The 22,263-nt window shown below is 51.3% G+C and overlaps 1 protein-coding gene across 1 annotated transcript in view; it reads left to right on the top strand.

Moving 5' to 3' along the window:
• Positions 1 to 22,263, top strand: part of SEZ6L (seizure related 6 homolog like) — a 93,563-nt gene that overhangs the window by 24,533 nt on the left and 46,767 nt on the right. The window contains 8 exon segments of the mRNA XM_077761495.1: positions 1 to 282; positions 1,587 to 1,720; positions 3,977 to 4,169; positions 6,153 to 6,338; positions 10,607 to 10,772; positions 12,792 to 12,958; positions 13,354 to 13,548; positions 14,988 to 15,126. The exon segment at positions 1 to 282 is cut by the window's left edge and continues 5 nt beyond it. Coding sequence (XP_077617621.1) covers positions 1 to 282; positions 1,587 to 1,720; positions 3,977 to 4,169; positions 6,153 to 6,338; positions 10,607 to 10,772; positions 12,792 to 12,958; positions 13,354 to 13,548; positions 14,988 to 15,126 — 1,462 coding nt within the window.

Below are 22,263 nucleotides of genomic sequence, written 5' to 3'. Positions count from 1 at the left end.
CGGACCGCAAGGCGGGTGCGGCCCCCACGACGCCCGCGCCCCTGCAGATCTCCCCCTTCACCTCGCAGCCCTACGTGGCCCACACGCTCCCCCAGAAGCCGGACCCTGGGGAGCCCTCCGTGCCTGATGACCCCCACGAGGCGCCCCCTGAGGACGCTAGTCCCATGACCTTGACGGACAAAGGCGAGAACGAGCTGACCGGGTCAGCCTCCGAGGAGAGCCAGGAGACCACGACGTCCACCATCATCACCACCACGGTCATCACGACTGAGCAGGCCCCGGGTAGGCAGCCCCCAGCCCCTCCAGGCCTCCTGCGGCATCCACCAGGCACTCACTGTGTGCAGACGGGGGTGGGGGAGGGGTGAAGGAGGCGAGGTCCAGGCCCCAGCATCAGTTGCCACCTACTGAGTGGCTTGACCCCGTGGCTCAGAATTACTATCCCCATTTTAAAGACGAGACAGCTGAGACTCAGAGACATCAAACAACTTGCCCGAGGCCACATGGCGAAAGAGCAGGATTCACCCTCTTTTTAGGTTGGAACAGACCCCTGTAGCCTGCCCAGAAGGCCTACCCTTTTCAGAGTGCTTCCGCTTCGACCCTTCCGGGTCCTTCTCCAGACTTGATGAAAGGCATTTCCATGTTCCAGTCGTACTTATGTCTTCTTTTCTGTCTTCAAACAGAGAAGACAGACGCCAACTGTCAATCACACGTGGGTTTTGGACAAATGCACTGTGGCTCTCCTTAAAAAGTGTGAGCTCTGGGTTTGAATCCTGCTCCCTGTGTGAGCGTGGCCCAGACACTGCCCCCACCGCCTCTGGGCGTTGGTGTATGCATCTCGAAAATGGGAGTGAAGGGAGCCTGGGTGGCTCAGCCAGCTGTGCGGCCGCCTCTTGATGTCACGGTTCCTGGGATCGAGCCCGGCATCAGGCTCTGCGCTGACAGCACAGAACCTGCTCCAGATTCCCAAGCTTCCCCTCTCAGCTCCTCCCCCAATCACGTGCGCGCGCGTGCACACACACACATACACGCACGTGCGCACCCTCTTCCTCTCTCTTAAAATAAATAAACATTTAAAAAATAGATAAATAGGGGCGCCTGGGTGGCTTAGTCGGTTAAGCGTCCGACTTTCGCTTAGGTCATGATCTCAAGGTTCGTGGGTTCCAACCCCGCGTCGGGCTCTGTGCTGACTGCCAGCTCAGAGCCTGGAGCCTGTTTCAGTCTGTGACTCCCTCTCTCTCTGACCCTCTCCTGCTCACGCTGTCTCTGTCTCTCCTAGAAATAAATAAAAATATTTTTAAAATTCTAAAAAAAAAAAAAAGATAAATAAAAGGGGGATGAAATATCCAGCTCCACAAGGATGAATGGGGTCGGCCCTGTAGGCTGGTTACAAGGGTGCCCGGGGGGATGTAGGAAATAATCGTTCTTGGTTAGCCATCGCTACTTTCTTACCATGTTGCTGCTGGGACTGAAGGCGAATTACCGGCAGTGGGAGGAGTGGGGACAGGAGAAGGCGGGTGTCAGAGGCCGGCGTCACCCCGCAGCCGTCTGAGCTGTCCTCTGTGTCCTAACTTAAGTCCTTCCTCCAGCCCCCTGCAGCGTGAGCTTCTCCGAGCCTGAAGGGTACATCGACTCCAGTGACTACCCCCCACTGCCCCTCAACAGCTTCCTGGAGTGTACGTACAACGTGACGGTCTACACTGGCTACGGCGTGGAGCTCCAGGTATCCGCAGAGAGGCGCCCTGCGGTGCCTGCCTTTTCCAGCAGGAAGTCTCTAGAAGGTTGTCCGCCTCAGGCTTACTGTTGTCCTCACAGCCAGTTTGGTTCCCAATTTGCCCTAACGAGGGCAACTTGAGCTGGGTTTTGTGGAATGAATAGGAGTTCCCAACTCAGTGCACAGCTGAAATAGTTTGGCATACGCAGAAGAGGGGGACATGTCAATTAATTGTGAGGCATGATACCAAGAAGGAGACTCCTCTGCTACCCCTCCCGAACACACACACACACACACACACACACACACACACACATGCCCCACCTGGTTCATTTGATTGGTAAACGTTTGCCTATAAACTAAAAATGGAAAAGCAAAGTGGCATAGTGCTCCAACATCTTGACTTAAGTCCCCGCCCTACCAGTGAAAGCTGTGTGACTTTGGACAAGGGACTTTACCTCTCTGAACCTCAGTCTCCCCATCAGTAAACTAGAGATGGTAATGTTACTGCTGCATAGACTTTCAGGACGACAGAACTATGACAGGGCCCGGGGAGCAGTCAGCCAGAGCCTAGCTCAGTGCATGTTACCAGCTATCCTGACCCTAGTTCCCAGTCTGCCCTCAAATGACACCCACCCCCTCCATCTTTAGAAGCCCCTTTTAAAAAATAGAAGAAGCAGGGGTGCCTGGGAGTGGGGAACTGTCCACAGGAGAGGAGGGGGGTGTCGTTGGAAAAGAAAGTTGGTCCCACGTGGTGACAGAGCCATCGAGGCCAGAGAGGTCCCGATATGTACCTTTTTCTAATGGACAATAAGGAGCCACCGAAAGTTTTAGAGCTTGTTTGGAGTTTGGGTTGGTTGTGACCTTATCAGAGCTTTGCTTTAGAGGGGGGAGGGGGTTCTGACTAGCATGGGAAGGACGGAAAGTAAGCCCCTCAGGAGCGGAACCTGTCATCTTGGCCCCCAGAGCTTAGCACAGTGTGAGGCACATAGTAGGTACTTAATAAATGTTCATGGAATTAAAAGGAGCCAGAGGAAACTTGCCGTCCATCTGCACCTGGTACTCAGTGGGCCCTCCGCTTCCACCCTGGGTCTAACGCTGGACAGAGCTCTTTACCAGGCACAGAATGCCTTCACTGAGCACCTACTGTGTACCTGTCACAGCTGTTTGCCCTGAGGGATACGGTGGTATGCAAACTGATCCAGTACCTGCCTTAAGGAGTACGTTTTGTGGTTGACACAGACACACTTAAAGGACATTAGGATGTCATTTGAAAAGGTCTCTAGTGGGTGTTTATCGTGGATGTTGTGGAATCACAGCAGAGGGATGGGCAAGGCTCCTTGGCAGTCAGGGAAGGTCTCAAAGAGAAGGGCAATTTTAGTGGGGCTTTGGCGAACGAGTAGGAGTTCATCAAAGAAGAAAAAAGAATAAGGTGTGTGATCTGAAAGAGACAGGGTGAGGTCTGCCCTGTTTAGACGAGGGACAGAGGGGTTGGGATCCCAGCATAAAGGAGAGGCCTAAAAATCCAGAATGGGCAATAGGAGCTGACTAAAGAGCTCACCTACCCCTACTCCCCCTTCATACAGTGTCTTTGTGCACAATTAAATTATCCCCCTTCTTTCTCCTCCAAGCCTGGAGAGCAGGCTTAGAAAATCAAGTATGCAGTTCCTTGTAGAAGTTCTGGGGTTAGAGCCATCATCTTATAGCATAAGAGAGTGGCCCTGAAAATGCCCTGGAAATGAGCCCCTTACTCCCGCACTTACCAGTTCGTGCAGAAAGGAGAAGAATGAATTCGATCTATGTAAATATTTATCAAGCACCTGCTATGTGCCAAGCACTATTCCAGGCCCTGGGGATGCTGAGCAAATGGGGAAGAATGCCTGCCTTTGTGGGGAGCTTACGTTCAGATGGCATGCCCGATTCTGTCTCCCTGGAGGTTGGGCTTCAGGCACAGGCTGATCAAGCCCTCGCCCTCCGCACCGCCCCCCACCGTCTCCCTCCGCTGCCGGCCTGCAGGAGCCTCCCTCATAGGACTCCTCCATGGAGACTTCCAGATCTCTGCAGTGCCTCGCTCCTGCAGCCTGGGTTTACTCTGGTCCACCAGCCCTCGGGGAGATGCGGGGAGCCTAGATGTTTCCAGGCCTGGGGCTTGGGGCCTCCCTTGACTAGGGCCTGGCTGAGGGCTGCAGAGCTGGTGTCGGCTGTGGGGTCGGTTGGGGGCGCTGCATTGGTAGTGACTTTCTCTCTGGCCCTGCCTGTGCCCAGGTGAAGAGCGTGAACTTGTCTGATGGAGAGCTGCTGTCCATCCGCGGGGTGGAGGGTCCCACCCTGACCGTCCTGGCCAACCAGAGTCTCCTGGTAGAGGGACAGGTCATCCGAAGCCCCACCAACACCGTCTCTGTCTACTTCCGGACCTTCCAGGACGATTTCCTCGGGACCTTCCAACTGCACTACCAGGGTAAGCTCACGGCAAGGCTGACGGGCTATAACCGTTTGCCTCAGTTTCCCTCTAGGGCCAAGAATTCCCAAACATTTTGTGCCCGGGATCCCTCTGGCAGTTCAGTAAAACCTCTGGGCCCCCTCTCAGAATAACGTTTTGAAAAGCACACAATGAAAACAAATAAAATAAAGAAAAACAAATAAAAGCACAAAACAAAAGCTACACGATTAAAAACAGGAAGCCAGTCATCTTGAATTACGGTTGTCAGAATATTGTTTTCATCTGTGATATCATAATCTGCGTGCTTCTTTGTTACCACATTAGATAATAACCTCCCTTGGCAGTTCTGATCATTTCCAAGTACTGAGGAACATAAGAGATATGTCAAGATATCTGTTATGATATGAAAATATCTGCGATTTCTCTTGGTGACGAAATCACAAGTTCTACAAATATGTCAGTTTGTCGCCTACATTCGCAATTGAGGGAGGCACCACGGTTCGGTAAAGGTGAATGAAAACAAGCAAACCACTTTTTTCCCCTTCAGGTTCCTGGCTCCTGAATTCATTTGATAAATGAATCCCGTGGAAGTCCATGGGCTTCTGGTAAAGAGCCTCAACGCCCAGGGGGGCAGGGGGGTCCTGCTCTCTCTTTTCTGTGACAATGTTTCTTCCTTTCCTTTTTGCCTGTTTCTGAGACTCCTCTCCTGCTTTCTGTTCAACCTCGTCTTCTCTCTTCCTTCCTCCTTCCTTCTCTTTCCCTCCCTCTTTTTTTGCTCTTTTCTTTCTTCCTTTCCATCCCCCCCCTCCATTCTCCCTTCCTTCTGGCTCTCTCTCTCCCTCCGATCCCATTCCCCCACCTCCTGAGCCCCGCCCATGACCTCAGATTACTTCCCTCAGCAAGCAGCTCCCACTGGGTGCTTCCCAGATACCTGCTCGGAAAGTAGAGTCCCCGCTCACACATCCAGGTATCGGGCACCATTCACGGTGACGTCAAATTGACCAAACACCTGGAAAAACAGTTCCCTTTGAACTTTTCCCTTGGATGTTTCAGAAAGAGGTGGAGGAGTGCACGAGGGCCTCTGTTTCATCGCCACTTCCCAGCATTGCAGCTACCCGCTGTTGTCTTTCTTCGTCACAGGATGGGGGGCAATAGCTCATGGGGCCCTCGAGTTGGATGGAATCCTCCCAAAGAAGTTCCGGGGTTACCGATACCTTATGCAGCAGGGGTGCTCAGACCACAGCCTAGGGAGGAGCTAGGCGAGACTCACATCATCTTAGGAAGCTCGAGGAGCTCAGCATGGCCACATAGAACCTTCTGCCACTCCCAGCTACGCATTGGGTCAAGGAGGCTCTTCCTCCACGTTTCCTGTCTAACCCTTATGAGGACCCGTTAGGTAGGGACCGTGGTGAACTCGCCTAGAAAGATGAGGAGAGCCAAGTTCAGGTCACGGTGTCCCTTTCTCCAAGTCACATAGTTCCTAAGGGAAGGAGGAAGAACATAAACTCACACTGGTCTCCTCCAGAGCCCGACCCTGTAAGTGCAAGGACAGCTATTTCCAAGCTGTCATATCCTTTGGCAGTTCCTGAAGGGCTGCTCATTCTAGACCGGGGCCGGGACCCTGCGTGTTTCACAAACACGGAAGATGTTCGTGCTGGTAGGACTACTCTACCTGGGTCATCCTGCCCCTCCTCTGCCCGAGCAGGTGGCCATTCTGTGTCCACCTGGATGGTGTGCAGGAACTCATTTTTCACCCCAGACCTGTGCTCTCTGGTGGGGGTGGGGCAGAGCGAGGACCTTGGAGCCTAGGAAAAGTGCCAATCTGGTGGTCTCAGCATCCACGGGAGTCACAAGAATACCCCCTCTGGCGATCCGGGGTCCCCCAGGGGCCTCCTCTCTTCTCCTCGAAACCAACAGGCTTCCGGGATGTGGGTCACATTCTCCATCTCCTCCCCACCCCCTCCCGGAGAGCTGACTGTCTGCCTTCGCGTTCCTCCCCAGCCTTCATGCTGAGCTGCAGTTTCCCTCGCCGGCCCGACTATGGGGACGTCACAGTGATGGACCTGCATTCGGGCGGGGTGGCCCACTTCTACTGCCACCTGGGTTATGAGCTCCAAGGGCCCAAGACGCTGACTTGCATCAATGCCTCCAAGCCTCACTGGAGCAGCCGGGAGCCCATCTGTTCAGGTACATGCTAGCCTCGGCAGCCTGGGCTCCCATAGCCCGCTCAGAGGAGGGACCCACCCCAGTGCATTAGACCGACCTTCGGAATAGGCGCTCAGCCCCGGGGAAAGAGGCTGCTCCCAAGAGAGGTGACCACTGCCATTTAAATCTCTCGTTTGTGGGAGAGAAAATACACATAACCTCAAACGTACCATTAGTAACGTTCAGCACATCTACAATGTCATGCGACCCTTACCGCTGTGTCGTTCCGGATGGCCTTCGTCACCCCCAGAAGGAAACCTTGCAGCCATCTGGACTCACTTTCCATTCTCCCCTCCCCTTCCTACCCTTGGCAGCCACCAACACGCTTTCTGTGTCTACAAATCTGCCTGTTCTGGACATTTCGCATAAATGGAATCAGACAATATATGTGGTCTTTTGCAACTGGCTTCTTTCACTCAGGATCATGTTTTCAAGGCTCACCCACGTCGTAGCATGGTTAGCACTTGATTCTTTTCTGTGGGGCTGTGTAATATGCCATTGCGTGGCTGTGCCCCATTCTGTGTATTTATTGACTGGTAGAAGTCTGAGTCTTTCCCACTTTGTGGTGATTACAAATAATGCCGCTGCAAACATGTGTGGACAAGTTTTTATGTATATGTTTTTGGACAAGCATATTTTCTTTTCATTTTAAAATGTTTATTTATTTTTTTTTTGAAAGAGAGTGGGTGGAGGGGCATGGGGAGAGGGAGAGAGAGAATCCCAAGCAGGCTCTGCACTGACAGCGCAGGCTTGTGTCAAGCCGACACAGGGCTTGAACTCATGAAGTGCGAGATCATGACTCGAGTCAGACACTTGACCGTCTGAGCCATCCAGGTGCCCTGGAGGACATATGTTTTCATTTCTTTTGGGTCGATACCCAGGAGCGGCATCACTGGATCGTAGGGGAATTCTGTGTTTACCTTTTTGAGGAGTTGACTTTCCCACCAGCGTGTGTGAGAGTACCGATCTCTCCACATCCTCCCCAGCACTTTTTTTTTTTTTAATTTTATTTATTTCTAGGAGAGAGAGAGAGAGACAGTGTGAGCAGGGGAGGGTCAGAGAGAGAGGGAGACACAGACTCTGAAATAGGCTCCAGGCTCCGAGCTGGCAGTCAGCACAGAGCCCGACGCGGGGCCCAAACCCACGAACCGCGAGATCATGACCCAAGCGAAAGTCGGACGCCTAACCGACCAAGCCACCCAGGCGCCCCCAGCACTTATTATTTTACCCATTTTCTTTTTACGCTTCTAGCTGTCCTCGTGGGTGTGAAGCTATCTCATCGTGGTTTCAATGTGCATTTCCCTGATGGCTAATGATATCGAGCCGCTTTCCAATATGCTTCTTGGCCATGTGTATATCTTCTCTTTTTTAAATGCTTATTTATTTGTTTTGAGAGAAAGAGAGAGAGAATGAGCAGGGCCCAGTTCCACCATCCTGGGATCATGACCTGAGCTGAAATCAAGAGTCAGAATTCAAATGACTGAGCCCCCCCAAGCACCCCTATTTGTAGATCTTCTAAGTGAAGTATCTCTTCAGGTCATTTGCCTGTTGTTGTTTTGTTTGTTTGTTTGTTTTGTTACTTGTCTTTTTATTGTTGAGTTGTAACAGCACTTTGTATATTCTGGATATTAGATCTGGATATTAGATCAGGTATATGATTTGCAATCAATATCTTCTCCCACTCCGTGTGTTGTTTTCACTTCTTGATAGTGTTCTTTGATGCAGAGAACCTTTTCATCTTGACAGAGTGTGATTTGTCTTTTTTTTTATTTTGTTGCTGTGTTTTAGTGTGCCTGCAAGCCACCTTTTGAACCAAGTGGGTAGCTACTGAGAAACAGCCAGGGATGCTGCACATGTTCACAGCAATCCTACATGATGAGAACTATCACCTCCATTTTATAGATGAACTAACAGAGGCTCATGGAGGTGAAGTCACTTACCCTAAAGTCACCAGATAGAAACTGAAATGAGTCCAGAACCTTTCTCCCCTGAGCCGTGTTTCTCAAAACGTAATCTGCAGACCAGCAAGCTTATTACAGATGCTTCGTCCCGAGCCCCCCATAGCACTGCCTAGATCCAAATCTACACTGTAACCTGCCCTTGTGTGAGTCATGTGCACATGACAGATGCAAATGCCCTGGGTTTCGCCACACTGTCTCTGCACCCGCAGTCATGGGCTCGACCATCCTCAGCTCTCAAGAGAGCGAAACCCTGATAGAGTCTCAAAAGTTCCGATGGTGGTCAGGACAGCGGAGGTTGCCTGTAATAAATAACTGAGCACCTACTGTGTGCCAGGGCATGAGCCATAGACAAAGAGAATCCTGGGAGTAATAATAAGCTATTCCCTCTCGCCAGGCATTCAGAGTCAGTGGAATCCAAAAACCAAACGAGACCTGATGACAAATTCTGAGCTTTGATTGCTGCAATATTGTTCCCCCAAGGCCCTTTGGAATTTGTCTTCTCTTCTTTCTAACGGAAGGAAAAAATCCAAACCATAGGGCAGTTGGTCTCAGGGCCTCTCGCGCGTTAATTTTTATCTATGTGTGAAATCAGAGAGGAATTAAGCCTCATTTTGTGCTAAGAAAGATGGATGGGGAGCCACGGCTGGTAAATTGAGGCCAAACAGAGCCATCAGTTGGCTTAATAAGGCAAGGAACGGGAGCAGAGAGGCAGCAGACGGGCAGCAGCTTGGGGAGGACAGATGGCCAGGGCCCCCACCGGGGACAGTGTCCTCCATCTCCTCAGCCCCTGAGCCATAGGACAACAATGCTGGCTGTGTTTTGAGTACCTACTCTGTGCCAGGAATGGTGCCAAGCCCCTTATTATGTGTCGTTTCACTGATTTCTCACCCCAATCCTATAAGCGGGCTGGAATTCTTACCACCATTTTATAGTGAACTCGAGGTTCAGGACTCTCTAGATCCACAGCAGTTAAGTGGCACAGCCGGGTTTAAACCCCCACTTTAGGACAGAAGGGGTAGTTAGGAGAAAGACACACACGCGCACACACACACACACACACACACACACACACACACACACACACACCACGCATCTGTCCGTGGTGCTGAAAGAAGGAGGGGGACTTCTTGGCAATGTCTTTGCTGTGTATCAGCAGAAACCAGAGCAGAGCAGAAAGTGATCTACCTTTCTTTCCCTCTGCAAGTCCTTATTAGTCATGCACCCACTCAACAAACACTTAATGAGACCCAAGTATCTCCTAAAAATAAGAATCAGACTATTTCCTCGCATTTGGGCATCTCCCTCTGGTGCACAAATCACTTTTTAAATAGTTCTTTATTCGATTTTTATGATAAAAGTAATATAGGTTGTGGTAAAAAAAAAAGCCAAGAAATTCAAAAGTGTCAAGATAGAAGCAAATCACTTTTATATTTATGGTCTCAATAGGTTCTTGCAAATAGCTCATTGAAATAGGTATGGCAGACCGTTTTGTAACTTGTTTTTCTTCCCACTTAAAATTTAGAGAGCATTTTTCTGTATTCTCGAGCATTCTTTAAGTATATAATTTTTAATAACGTGAATGGAATGCATTTATTTCCCTAAATGGCTGTGAGTGGACATGCATTTTGTTTTTCGTCTTTCACTCTTAGAAACACTTCAGAAGTGAACACCCTCATTCATAAATCTTGGGGGAAATCTCTCAGTTTCCTCTTTAGCACAAACTCCCAGAACTTTAATGAGTTGGTCAGTTTGGGAACATACTTTCTGGATTTTTCTCCAAATGGCTCTCCTGAAAGGTCAGAGCCATTTGCATCCTAACCAGTGATGAATGAGAGGCCCCATTTCGCACCACCTGTACCACTGGCCAGTGATGTCTGCTTTGTGTCTGACCAATCAGGCGGATGAAAACAATATAATCTGGACTTGCCTCTCTTTTATTAGGGTGAAGCTGCATTTTTAGTGCCCACTAAATACTAAAAGTATATTTCTTCTTTCATGAACTGCCTATTTGTGTACTTGGTTACCATCTTATCAGGAAGAATCAGGGCACAGCCAGCACCAGGGAGGACCCCGTAAATCACAGTTGGTCCCTGCCATCTGACACCAAGGGGGTGGAATGAGGTCTCCTGTCAAACTGGACGAACCTCATCCAAGGGCAGAGGACTCTGACAGTGTGTCCCTGTCCCCATCCTGTTTCCTTCTGCTAAGGGCTAGGGGTGGGGATCTCTCTCTCTCTCTCTCTCTCTCTCTCTCCTCTAATGACCACCCACCCCCATTTTCTGCCCCCAGCCCCTTGCGGAGGGGCCGTGCACAACGCCACCATCGGCCGCGTCCTCTCCCCAAGCTACCCTGGAAACACCAATGGAAGCCAATTCTGCGTGTGGACAATCGAAGCTCCAGAGGGTCAGAAGCTGCATCTGCATTTTGAGAGACTATCATTGCATGAGAAGGACAGGTAAGCCTCTGAGGGTCCCTGGCAGCCTCATTCCTTCCCAGAGTGTCAGAGCATGGCTAGTGATCTGGAGTCTTGAAGTGGCTGGTGGAGGTGGAGAGAGGAAAGGCTGGGGAGGCTGGCAAGGATGTTAGACACCATCAGCTTCGATCTCCTTTCACAGGTCGGGAAGCTCTGGCATGGAGAGGGAAAGGGACTCACCCCAGGTCACGCAGCAGGGAAGGGGAAGAGGCAGGAATGGAATCCAGATCCCCAGGGCTGCACTGACCCAGTCCTTCTCCGGCATGTCCCCTTTTGCAGTTAACAGGGAGGGAGTTTTCACTGAGTACCTGCTCTGTGCCCAGTCACGTACTAGGCTCTGTGGAGAACAGGAAAGAAGTAGCAGAACTTGGCTTCCAGTTGGAAAGGAAATCGATGTGGAAAAACCATGCCTGTACACGTGAATGAACTCGGGAGAAGTTACAGAAGAGCACGCCTGTAGACTCTAAGTGATAGGCGCGGAATCCAGGATCTTGGAACTTTAATGTTCGATGATTTTATGCTAGAATATTCTTGAATGTTCCAGAAAACCAGAAGCTGAGCTGCTTAGACTTGCTGTCTTAGGTGGCACTCCCTTGGAAGCAGACATGGGGACAAGGCTGTGTGGGGAAGTAGCTCATTTGGGAGTGAATCCTGGAAAGCGCCTGTAGAGGCACAGGGCAGCAGGCAGAGCAGGGCAGGAACACAGGGCGTGTTAACGAGCAGGTGTCTGCGGGGGCCACAGGGGCTCTGTCTGTGGGGCCTCTGCAAAACCGTACGGAGCATGCCTCAGCATGGTCCTTTTGGAAAGGCCAGAGAGCTGAGGTGCTTACCCACCCCCACCCCCATCTGTCATTGCACGGGGAACAGTCCGGGACACTAACTCCCGGCTTTGCCACCCTGTGGGCCGGTTGAGCCGACTGATTCGCAGAGATTGGGGGCAGGAAGCCCGCCCCCTCCTCATCGCAGCCACAGTGGACATGTGGCAAAATGAGCAAACGGTGGCTTCAACATTCATGCATTTTGGTAACATTAGAAATTCACCTGGGCGACATAAAATAAACCCTTTTTATGAGTCACAGTAAAAAAAAAAAAAAAAACCCAAAAGATTTAAAGTGCCTCTTTATGACTCCATAAAAGAAATTTATCTAATTTGTATACTATTTCCTTCTGTATTTTTGCGTAATTTCTTTAAAAATACCAGGACTAGCAAGAAGCCAAGTATCAAATGGTTTTAATAACAGTAAAAACGAATGCCAACGTTTTGTCTAACACATTTTATTTTTCAGGGCACTTGATCCTGTCAGATTCTCAATGCCCTCCTGTAAGATAGGTGGGAGAGGAGTTACGATCCCGCCTTTCCCAACTGTGGAAACCGAGGCCCAAGATGTGCTGAGAGTTATGTCAACCCAATTGGTGGGAAATTGGGATGTGAGAATCAGGACTCCTGGCTCTTAGGAAATCAGAGTGAAAGACAGAGCCTGTTAGGGGTCAAATGCTTAATAAATTTGACTCGTGGACCTACTCTGTCCTGGGCACATTACACACATGGCCTCTAATGTCCACACTCTGAGGTAGGCAGGTGTGATTGCACCCACTTTACAGATGAAGAAACAGAGGCTCAGAGCTGTGAAGTGTCCCTGTCCAAAGTCACACGGCTCGGAAGTCACAGAGTTGAGACTCTGGTTGTCTGACTACCACTCTTTGAGAGCATTAATCTCTACTTCTTAATTAGTAATAATAATTAGTATCAGTTAATTAGTCTGGTTCATTACATCACACACATCACTTCTCCTATAACATCAGAATCCATCTGTGAGTCCAGAACAAGCAGCCTACAGGAAAGGAAACAGGTTCCCCAAGGCGCAGCCGCTCGACTGGGCGAGTCAGGGTCAAAGTCGGGATCTGGGTCTGGGGGTGAGGCTCCAGAGACCGTGCTCACCGCACACGCCTCCTGCGGCTGCTGTGTGTCAGTGACCTTCCTGTCCTTCCCCCTGCTGCCAGGATGAGGGTCCACAGTGGCCTGATCAACAAGTCAGCTCTTCTCTACGACTCCCTCCAAGCCGAGAGTGTCCCCTTTGAGGGTCTGCTGAGTGAGGGCAACAGCATCCGCATTGAGTTCACGTCCGACCAGCCACGGGCAGCCTCCGCCTTCAACATCCGGTTCGAGGGTGAGCATCCCCGGGGCCGCCCCCCATCCCGGTGATGGTGTGCAAGTTGGGGGAGCATGGCAGAGTCAGGCTGGGTCCTGGGAGCTAGAAATCTGACCTACCAAGGGTGAGGGAGACCCAGCAGCCAGACTGAACTTTTGACTTTCAAAGGCAGAGTCCACACGATTGAGAGGACAGAGGTTTGCATTCCCATTTTAAAGATGAAAGTAATGAGGTCCCAAAAAGAGAAGTGAATGGTCCAAGGCAAGTCAGCAGGTCGGCTGGAATTGGAAGGTGGGGTTCAGTGCCCATTTTTCCTTGGATCTTGTGTAAACAGCATGAGGGGACCCATCCTCTGAGACCCAGCACTCTGAGGAGCCCCTGCCTCATCTGCCTCTTTTGTATCCCCACCCTAGCCTTTGAGAAAGGCCACTGTTATGAGCCCTACATTCAGAATGGGAATTTCACCACATCCGACCCAACCTATAACATCGGAACCACCGTGGAGTTCACCTGCGATCCTGGACACTCTCTGGAGCAGGGCCCGGCCACTATCGAGTGCATCAATGTGCGGGACCCATACTGGAATGACACAGAGCCCCTGTGCAGGGGTGAGTGGTCCCACTGTCCTCCTCCCCAGGTGCCTCAGGGACCTGAGCCCTCAGGTGAAAAGGTCAAGGCCCCGGTTTAGACTTCTAAATTGGTGGCATGTCACCAATTTACATGCCAGTTTTAGCATTAGAACCCTTTCCTGGAGCCCACCATCCTTTGGGTCAGATTTGCTGCTTGTCCCTGAGAAAATTCCAAAATTGATAAATTTTTGAAGGTGCCCCTTCCTCCAAGCACAGACCCCATAGTGCATAGCTTAGTGAAGAGGTCCCTGCATGGATTTCAGCTCCTCTGTACCCCCTTGCTATGCAGTGCACAACACACCCAATCACACATGGCAGCCCTGAGTTCAATTAATAATGATGATGCTACTGATAATAGTTGCCAAGGGTTGCATTTTCTCATTTAATCCTCACTACAGTCCTGTGAGGCACATAGTGTTACTGACCCCATTTACAAACGAAGAACTCAAAGCCATAAAGAATAGAGGGTAACTGGTAGAGGTAGAAATGGAACTCAGGTCTCTTTGTTCTCAGAGACCGGTGCTCTGAGTCCCTCTGGACAGTGTTGGCTGGGTCAAACCCTCATCTCCATGAGCTCCTGGTGTTTTGCCCTGGCTCTTTCCCCAAATGCAAGGCCACGGAGCCGCCTCAAGTCTGGATACATGTGCAGCATGTGGTGTAAGAGAGAGAGCCCTTGCTCCTGGCAGTCGCCGCCTGGATGGCGGTTGGCGTGAAATCACAGCTCCATCGTGGTGAGGGATTGATCCCTGTATTAAATGTGCAGGTTTAACAGAGCGGAATTTATTGGTGCTTTGGCCTCTGCCACATTGAGAACTTTCCAAAGCGGTAAACAGAGTGGAATTTAAAGAGCCAGGCGCCAGGCACAGCCACATGTCTGGTAACCTTGGCTAAGAATTATTGCGTTCTTACCTTGTGCCGGGTGCCTGCGGCATTTGACGCCCAGGAGCTGGACTGAGCCTCGGGATAACCCAGTGGGGTCAGCACTGGGGTTACGCGGCTGTATGAAGGAAGGGATGGAAACTCTGAAAGAGTGCGTGCCTGGTCACGGAGTCTGTCGGTGGCAGAGGCAAGATTCGAACCCAGGTCTGCCTAAATGGAAGGAGGCACCCCTTAACCCTACTCACTCTGCACAGGAATAGGGCTGTAGGGAGTCTTCTAGAACGTGGAGCTCTGTCCTTGGTCCTGAAAGAGCTATCGCGCCCTGAACCCCTGCCTCCACCAGCCCTGAACTGAAGGAGGCAGCCAGCCCACACTTAATCATCCCGCACACGCACAGACGGACTGAGGCTCACGCACCTGTTCACGGTGAACAGGGAGCCATGACCATCTGACTCCATAGCCCACGCGCTCAACCGCCACAGTACTAGCTTCCTCACGAATCAAGCGTGTGTGTCTCTGTCCGTCTCTGTCTCCTGCAGCTGTGTGTGGCGGGGAGCTCTCTGCCGTGGCTGGCGTGGTGCTGTCCCCCAACTGGCCAGAGCCATACGTGGAAGGTGAAGATTGTATCTGGAAGATTCACGTCGGGGAAGAGAAACGGATCTTCTTAGATATCCAGTTGTGAGTGTTTATGATGGGTGGGCCTCCAGTCCAGCCAGACTGGGGGAGAAAGTACCCCTGCGTTGTTCTTTTGGCCATGACTAATGAAGCATCTACTATGTGTCAGGGGCTGTGCAAAGAACTGGGGTCCCAGTGGTAAGAGAAACGACATCATAAACGCACAGAGTCCCTAGCCTCCAGACACTCAGTCCACTAAGGAAGCAGGCGTGAAATGAGGAAATGCACCAATAATCACATATCGTAACTTTGGTGAGCAATGTAAGGATAAATGAAAGGTGCTATGAGATTCTATATGGGGATTTAATATAAAGGGGAAGGTCAGAAAAGCCTTCCCTGAGGATCTGATCTGATACTAAAGCTCAGAACTAACAGGTGAGTTGAAATACACATATCTGAAAGGAACAGACTATGCAAAGACCCCGTGGCAAAAAACAAAACAAAAAACCTGTGAACAGCCTGCGTAGTCAGGAGGAGGAGGAGGGAGGTATGACAGGTACTTTGCATATTGTAGCAGTTCATTTTCCTATCTGTCTCTCTCACCTAGAACAGAAGGCCCTTGTAGTCAGGGCTTTGCTCTGACTTATCTCTGCTCCGAGGTCTAGCACCGAGCCTGACACATAATAGGTGCTCAGTAGATCGCTGCTGAATGAAGACTCACTGTAACGAATGGAGAATTACCTGACTGTGTGGCTGTGTGCTGTACTCCGTGGGGGGTGCCTATCAGAAGCTCCATCCAGAACTTTCCCCCTCCTGAACTCCCCAGGGATGGGGAGAAGCAGACAGAAACAGATGGTAGTGTCTGGAGTAGCAGAAGAAAGGGCTTCCCGGCAGACCCAGGCACCGTGGCTCGGACAGCGGAGAGCAGGGGAGGCGGGGAATGCCAGGCTCTGAGGAGGCTTTCTGGAGGCAGCCGGGGCCTCAGGGGGTCAGCGCTCCCCTCAAGCCTGAAGTCGGGACCCAGTCGTCTGGGAAGCATGACTCAGGCCTGCCGTGCTGTGCAGAGGAGCCTGGCAAAGGGGAAGTCGTTTGCAAAAATCTGAGTGGCCGTCTTTTGAGGCTGTCCCTCAGAGGCTGCGCCAGGACCTTCTATTCCAGTTGAATCAAAGGTGCACAGACCTCGCACAGTTACCCCGTGTGGACTTCGGGCCAGGCCGCCCTGGGTCAGAATCCCAGCCCCTTGTCTCCCCAGCGGTTTGACTTTGGGCTGCTCCCTGGCTTTGGCTTCTCTCATCTGTCAGGAGGGCCTTGGACATCAGTGTTCCGTGCCTGCTGGAGGCAGCGCTCGTGAGCATCCCTCGCCCGTCCCTGCCATCTCTCACTCCCATCCCCACCTCTCTGGCTTCCAGGGTCTGGTATAAAGTGCTCATTCACTCAAGACAGCATTCTTGAGTGTCTGCCACGAGCCAGGCCCGGTTGTAGGCTCTGGAAGGGCTCTGGCAGCTGCCGCTTGGGCAGTAGAGTTTACATCGGAGGAGAGCAGCTTGGATGGTCTCCATCAACTCTGGGCGGGGGTGGGGGGGACCTGTGTGTGCACCTACTGTGTGCAAGCAGTAAGCTGGGGCCTGGAGGTACAGTTGTGAGCAAACAGTCTCTGCTGTTGGGTGAGACAGATGCGAAACTGCATGTGGCACTGTGAGAGCAATGATAGGGAGGACAGGCCGCTGAGGAGGCCTGAGTGAAATCAAGGAGGGCTTCCAGGAGGAAGCAACTTCCGAGCTGGGATAAAAAAGAAGGTAGATGATGAGGGGAAAGGAAAAGTGGCCCAGACAGTGAGAACAGTACGTCCAAAGCCTGAAGATGAGAGGGAAGGTGGTGCACTTAGGGACTCGAGAGAAGTTTAATGTGTCTAGAACATGGATATTAGGTAGGGGTGGGTTACGGAGGGGCGCCTGGGTGGCTCAGTCAGTTAAGCGTCTGACTCTTGATTTTAGCTCAGGTCACGAGCTCAGGGTTTATGAGTTCAAGCCCCACATTGGGCTCTGCGCTGGGAGCCTGCTTGGGATTCTTTCTCTCCTTCTCTCTCTCTCTCCCCGTCCCCTGTTTGCACTCTATGTCTCTCAAAAATGAACAAACATTAAACATAAAATAGTATAAAATAAAATAGGTAGGGGTTATGGGAAAAAAGGGCCCAAGGGAGGCCTGGGGTCTTTTTAGCTGAAGTTTCAAATAGAAAACGCTATTCTAAAGCTGTTGCCTCTGGGAAGCCTTCTGTGGCTCCCTACTGCCCTCATGGTAAATGTGGAGATGTAGTACTAGCTTGCAGCCTCCCCCCCACCCCCACCAGAAGTTACCAGCAAACCACCTCAGTCTTCAGCCCGGAGAAGGAGAACCCAACTCCCGGCATCCTGGCTTCTCTTGCGGAAGGTCCTCTCGGCCCCGCCCCCCCCAGAAATGGTCTGTGCCCCCCATTCTGCTGGGCTCAGCAGACTTCTCCTCACAGTGCACCCCTGAGATGGGCAGTTTTGCTTTGCCAAGAGTGGCCCCCATCTCCCCTCAGTGTCACAGGCCTGGATGAGGAAGCAGGAAAACGGGAGCCCTTGCTGTCACTCGCTCTAGGCATCAAATATTCAATTAACCTTCGGCTTGTCGCCAAATGGAGTTTTATTTCCACCGCAAAGCGCACAGTGGGGTAGTCGATCCAGGGACCCACCCGTGCAGTTAAAGCAGAAATGACTCCTCAAAGCCGGGCCACCTCCGGCATTAGCATCAGGAAGGGACCCCTGGCGGGGGGCAGAATTTCTTTCTTCTGATCAGCCTGGCGGCCCCAGATAGCACTGTTAGCCAGGAAGGAAGAGCCCCGTTTTCCTCCTCCGTGCCCTGGCAGGCTTTCCTGAGCAGCCCTGGACCCATCACCACCCCTCTCTGGGCCTCACATTCCTTCTCTGCAAACCGATGGGTTGCCTTGAACCAGGAGAATACGGACTCAAATTCCTGCAGGGCCAGGCAAGTAATTTCTGTTCCTGGGAAGTGAGGCCAGTGTGGGATGNAAATAAAAATCATTTAAAAAATTAAAAAAAAAAAAAAGAGGGGAAGGGTCTTAATGGAGGAGATAGTACGTCCCCACCTAAAATCATTTAAATTCTAGTTTTTAGAATAATGGCCCTTCCCCTCCACCACCACCCCGCAAAACAGTATCTACTAGCTAGACCCAGATGTGAGGGGCCCACTTTACAAGAGTTTGTAAGCCTTGGTCTAGATGGTTCTTCCCCGCTGCAGTGAGGAAGACGGCGATTCCCATCCCTGAGCACTTCCTATTGGTGAATTTATTTTTTTTATTTTTTTTTTTTTTACAAATAGTTTATTGTCAAATTAGTTTCCACATAACACCCAGTGCTCATCCCCACAAGTGCCCTCCTCCATGCCCATCCCCCCTCCCCCCACCTCCATCCTATTGGTGAATTTCTTCACAGACATAAATTTGCGGCCTCCCCAGAGTACTTCTTTCGGGGCGGTGCCACCATTCTGCTTAATTCCTATTCCCTGCTTTCTGACCTCTTCGGTTGGGTGTCTGAGAAGCCTCCTGAATGAAGGGTACCCCAGAGTTAAACTCCTGATTCCCCTCCCCCAAACCTGTCTCACCCCATCTTCCCATCTCGGGAAGGAACCATCCATTCTACTGTGAGCTGCTAAGGCCGAAAGGACTTGGGATTTTCCTAGACCAGTGGAATGGGTGGAAGTCCATCAACTGGCTTCTTTGCCGTGGGGTGGGGAGGAGCACCCTACCCTGATGTACGGCTTTTGCCAATCTCCATGGTGTAAATACCCCCATCGTGGCCCATTTCTACTACTAATACAGTGCCAACGGGCTCTCCAGGTGCCTGATGCTTAACAGTTGATTCACATGGGCCAGTACGAGCTGCCGCTCCCCCACGCTCACTGTGACTTGGGTTCTTCTCTCTCTCTCACACCGTGTACCTGAGTCCTCATTACATCCTGTTGATTCTACTTGAGAATCAGAATATGCCCAGAGTTCAAGAACCTGCGACACACACCCCACACACACCCCATGGTCCATGTTCTCATGCCAGGATTCTTCCAGAGACATCCTCACCGGTCTCTCTGTTCCTGCTTTTGTCCCCTTTGGGGCTATTTGTAACCCACTACCTTGAGCGACCCTGTTAAAACCTAAGGCAGGTCACATCATGCTCTGCTCAGAAGTCTACAGTAGCTCTACATTTTATCTAGAATAAAAGCCAAAGTTCTTACAAAAGGCCCATGTAATCTAGCCCTGGCCACGTCTCCTGCTTCATTTCTTTCCGCTCCTTGTTCTCTCCATTTGGCCACACTGGCTTCCTTGTTCTTCTGCAAACATACCCCAGAGCCTTTGCACTGACTGTCTCTTCTCTCCCATACCCACCCCAGGATGCTCTGCCCTGAATATCCTGCATAGCTCACTCCCTAGCTTCTTGTAGGCCTCTGCTCACAAACACACCCTGATCATCTCTGTCATTCTTTTTTTTTAAACTTTTTAATGTTTATTTTTGAGAGAGAGAGAGAGAGAGACCGAGCGGAAGCAGGGGAGGGGCAGAGAGAGAGAAGACACAGAATCTGAATCAGGCCGTAGACTCTGAACTGTCAGCACAGAGCCTGCCTGACACAGTGCTTGAACTCATGAGCCATGAGATCATGACATAAGCCCAAGTTGGACGCTCAACCAACTGAGCCACCCAGGTGCCCTTAAATTGACATCTCTGTCACTCCTGATACTCTTACTTTGCTCCACTTTTCTAAGTGGGTGGCACTTAGATCCACCCAGTGCATCACACGTTGTCATAGTTGTTGAAGCGTTTCATCTCCTCCATCTAGAATGTCACACCCATGAGAACAGAGGGACTTTTTCTGTCTGATTCCCTAATGTAACCCCAGTGTGTAGATCAATGTCTGGCCCCATAGAAGATGCTCAATGAATAAAAGTCAATGGGATAAAGACAGCTTCTCATGGTCATTCAGCCCTGAAGCTTCAAAGCCAAAATTTTAATCCCAAATTCATGTCCATCTGCCTCTAATGCACAAGAAGGGAGGGAAGGTTCAAAACAATATGGAAAGACCATGGAGATATGGCCTCCCTTTGTCAATAAGCCCACACTTATTACATGACCAGCAATGTTATGAAATAAGATTTGGTTAAAAATTATCACATGAGCATCTGACTCTTGGTGTCAACTCGGGTCACGATCTCCGGTTTTATGAGTTCAAGCCCCGCATCGGACTCGGCGCTGATAGTGTGGGACCTGATTAGGATTCTTTCTCTCCCTCCCTGTCTTTACCCATCTCCCACTTGTGCTGTCCCTTTCTCTCTCAAAAAATAAAGAAAGAAACTTAAAAAATTATCACGTAAAATAACAGTAAGGGAAAGACCCCCAAGAGGTCACATAGGGTTATAGTATTAAAGGATTTGCCATCAAAGACTTAAAAGCAGAATCTAGCGTGAGGCCCCCCAACCCAGTGATGGCCAATTCCACTGGTAGAATTTGAGGGCCAAGTCAGGTAGGAGGAGGGGAGGGGAGGCCATAGCCCTTCTGGGTAGTCCGATGCTAAGCTGAGGTGAAGGTGGAGGTGAGACCACGGGGCAGCCTCCGTGCCTCCATGGGGCCTACAAGCAGCATCATCCCAGGGCCTTAGGACTTGAAGTGACATCAAAATCAGTCCAGTCCAGTTTCACGGGACATGTTGTCATTTTCATCCCTGAGCAAGTTCCGTTCAGTTCTCTGTGCATTTATTGAGCACCCACTGTGAATGGGGCATTGAGGCTGGGCCCTGGTGGTGAGCGAAAACAGGGCAGCCCTACCCTGACATGGCGCAGACAAGAGAAAGTCCAGGGGCCCCCGAGGCCCGGGGTGAAGGGGGTGAGCCTGGTAGACGACAGGAAGGAAAAGGTTCCCCGACAAAGCAGCCTCTTTCTCTGGCATCCAGGGGGGAGAGGTCAGAGATACTGCCCAGCGCCCCACAGTGCACAGGACGGACCCACCACGAAGGATTCGTCAACACAGAGTGTCACTGGGACTGACGCAGAGAAATCCTGGCCCATACTGAAACCTGAAGGACAGACAGAAGCTGGGGAAAGATGGGGGTGGGGAACTGTGTCTAAGCCCAAAGGAACAGCATACGCTAATGTCCAGAGGCAAGAAAGCACGCCCCTCTCTTTGATGCTCTCTTATATTGAATATATGATGAACCCTACGTGCATCTCGGGCTTTCACATCACAGGCACCTTCAAAGCAAGGATGTGCCTTGGGCTCTGTTATCGCCCCCATTTTACAGATGGGTAAGCTGAGGGCTGGACAGGTGAAGAGCGACTCTGGTCACACAGCTGGGAACTGGTAGAGTGGAATGCAGACTCTGCTTGTCGGGTCCCCAGAGGCTGGGATCTTCACCCACGCTTAAAAGGAGCCAGAGGAAGCCCTGTCATCTGGAGCTCAGTGACGCAGGAGAGGCGGCAGTGGAATGAGGCGGAGCCTTGAAGGCCGCCTTAGGAAGCCTGCACTCGCCCAGACTGGACAGCAGGGGAAGGGCTTTAAGCCGTTAACGGGATTGAGGCTCTGCAGAGAGGAGCCGAGCAGGCCGGTGGGCAGCCTCGGGCTCTCCCCGGCGAACTCTGGCACACGCTCGGCGGCGTGGCATCCGGACCTGGCACCTCCCTCCTCCCACAGAGGGAGTGAAAATAGCATCTCGCCAGTGAGGGTTACGTGAGGCCCGAGAGCTGCTGGGTTTAATTTATCTTGCTTGGTTTCCGCTGACAGTTTTAGTAAACCAATTTGGGTTTGATAGTAAAAATAATTCTGTCCTCAGGGCCCCTCACACCGCCTAAGCGTTTGCAATTGTTATTTATCGCCTTGGTGAGGGGGAGGGAGTTTGCACAGTTGACTGAGCGGGGTAGGTGGCCCGTAGTAGGTGCTGGGCGACGTTCGCTGAGTCACAAGGACGTAAAGCACGTGTGGCAGGCAAGGGAGGACGTTTTTCCCTGTCACCCGCCGGGCGGGTCTGTGGATGCCGTGGGCATTCGGATATTGGCTCTGGTGTGTCACCATCTACAAAGGACCTACTATGTGCCAACCCGGAGCTGCACATTTTTTACCCATGAGCCACAGAGAGCATGCGCGTTATTATGTAGCGATAATATTGGCATAAATTAGAGCC

Source organism: Crocuta crocuta, unplaced genomic scaffold (genome assembly GCF_008692635.1).
Source record: "Crocuta crocuta isolate KB4526 unplaced genomic scaffold, BGI_CrCroc_1.0 scaffold348, whole genome shotgun sequence".
Taxonomy (NCBI): Eukaryota; Metazoa; Chordata; class Mammalia; order Carnivora; family Hyaenidae; genus Crocuta; species Crocuta crocuta.
Note: the sequence above shows the minus strand (reverse complement) of the source record. Positions and strands in the feature narration are given on the sequence as shown.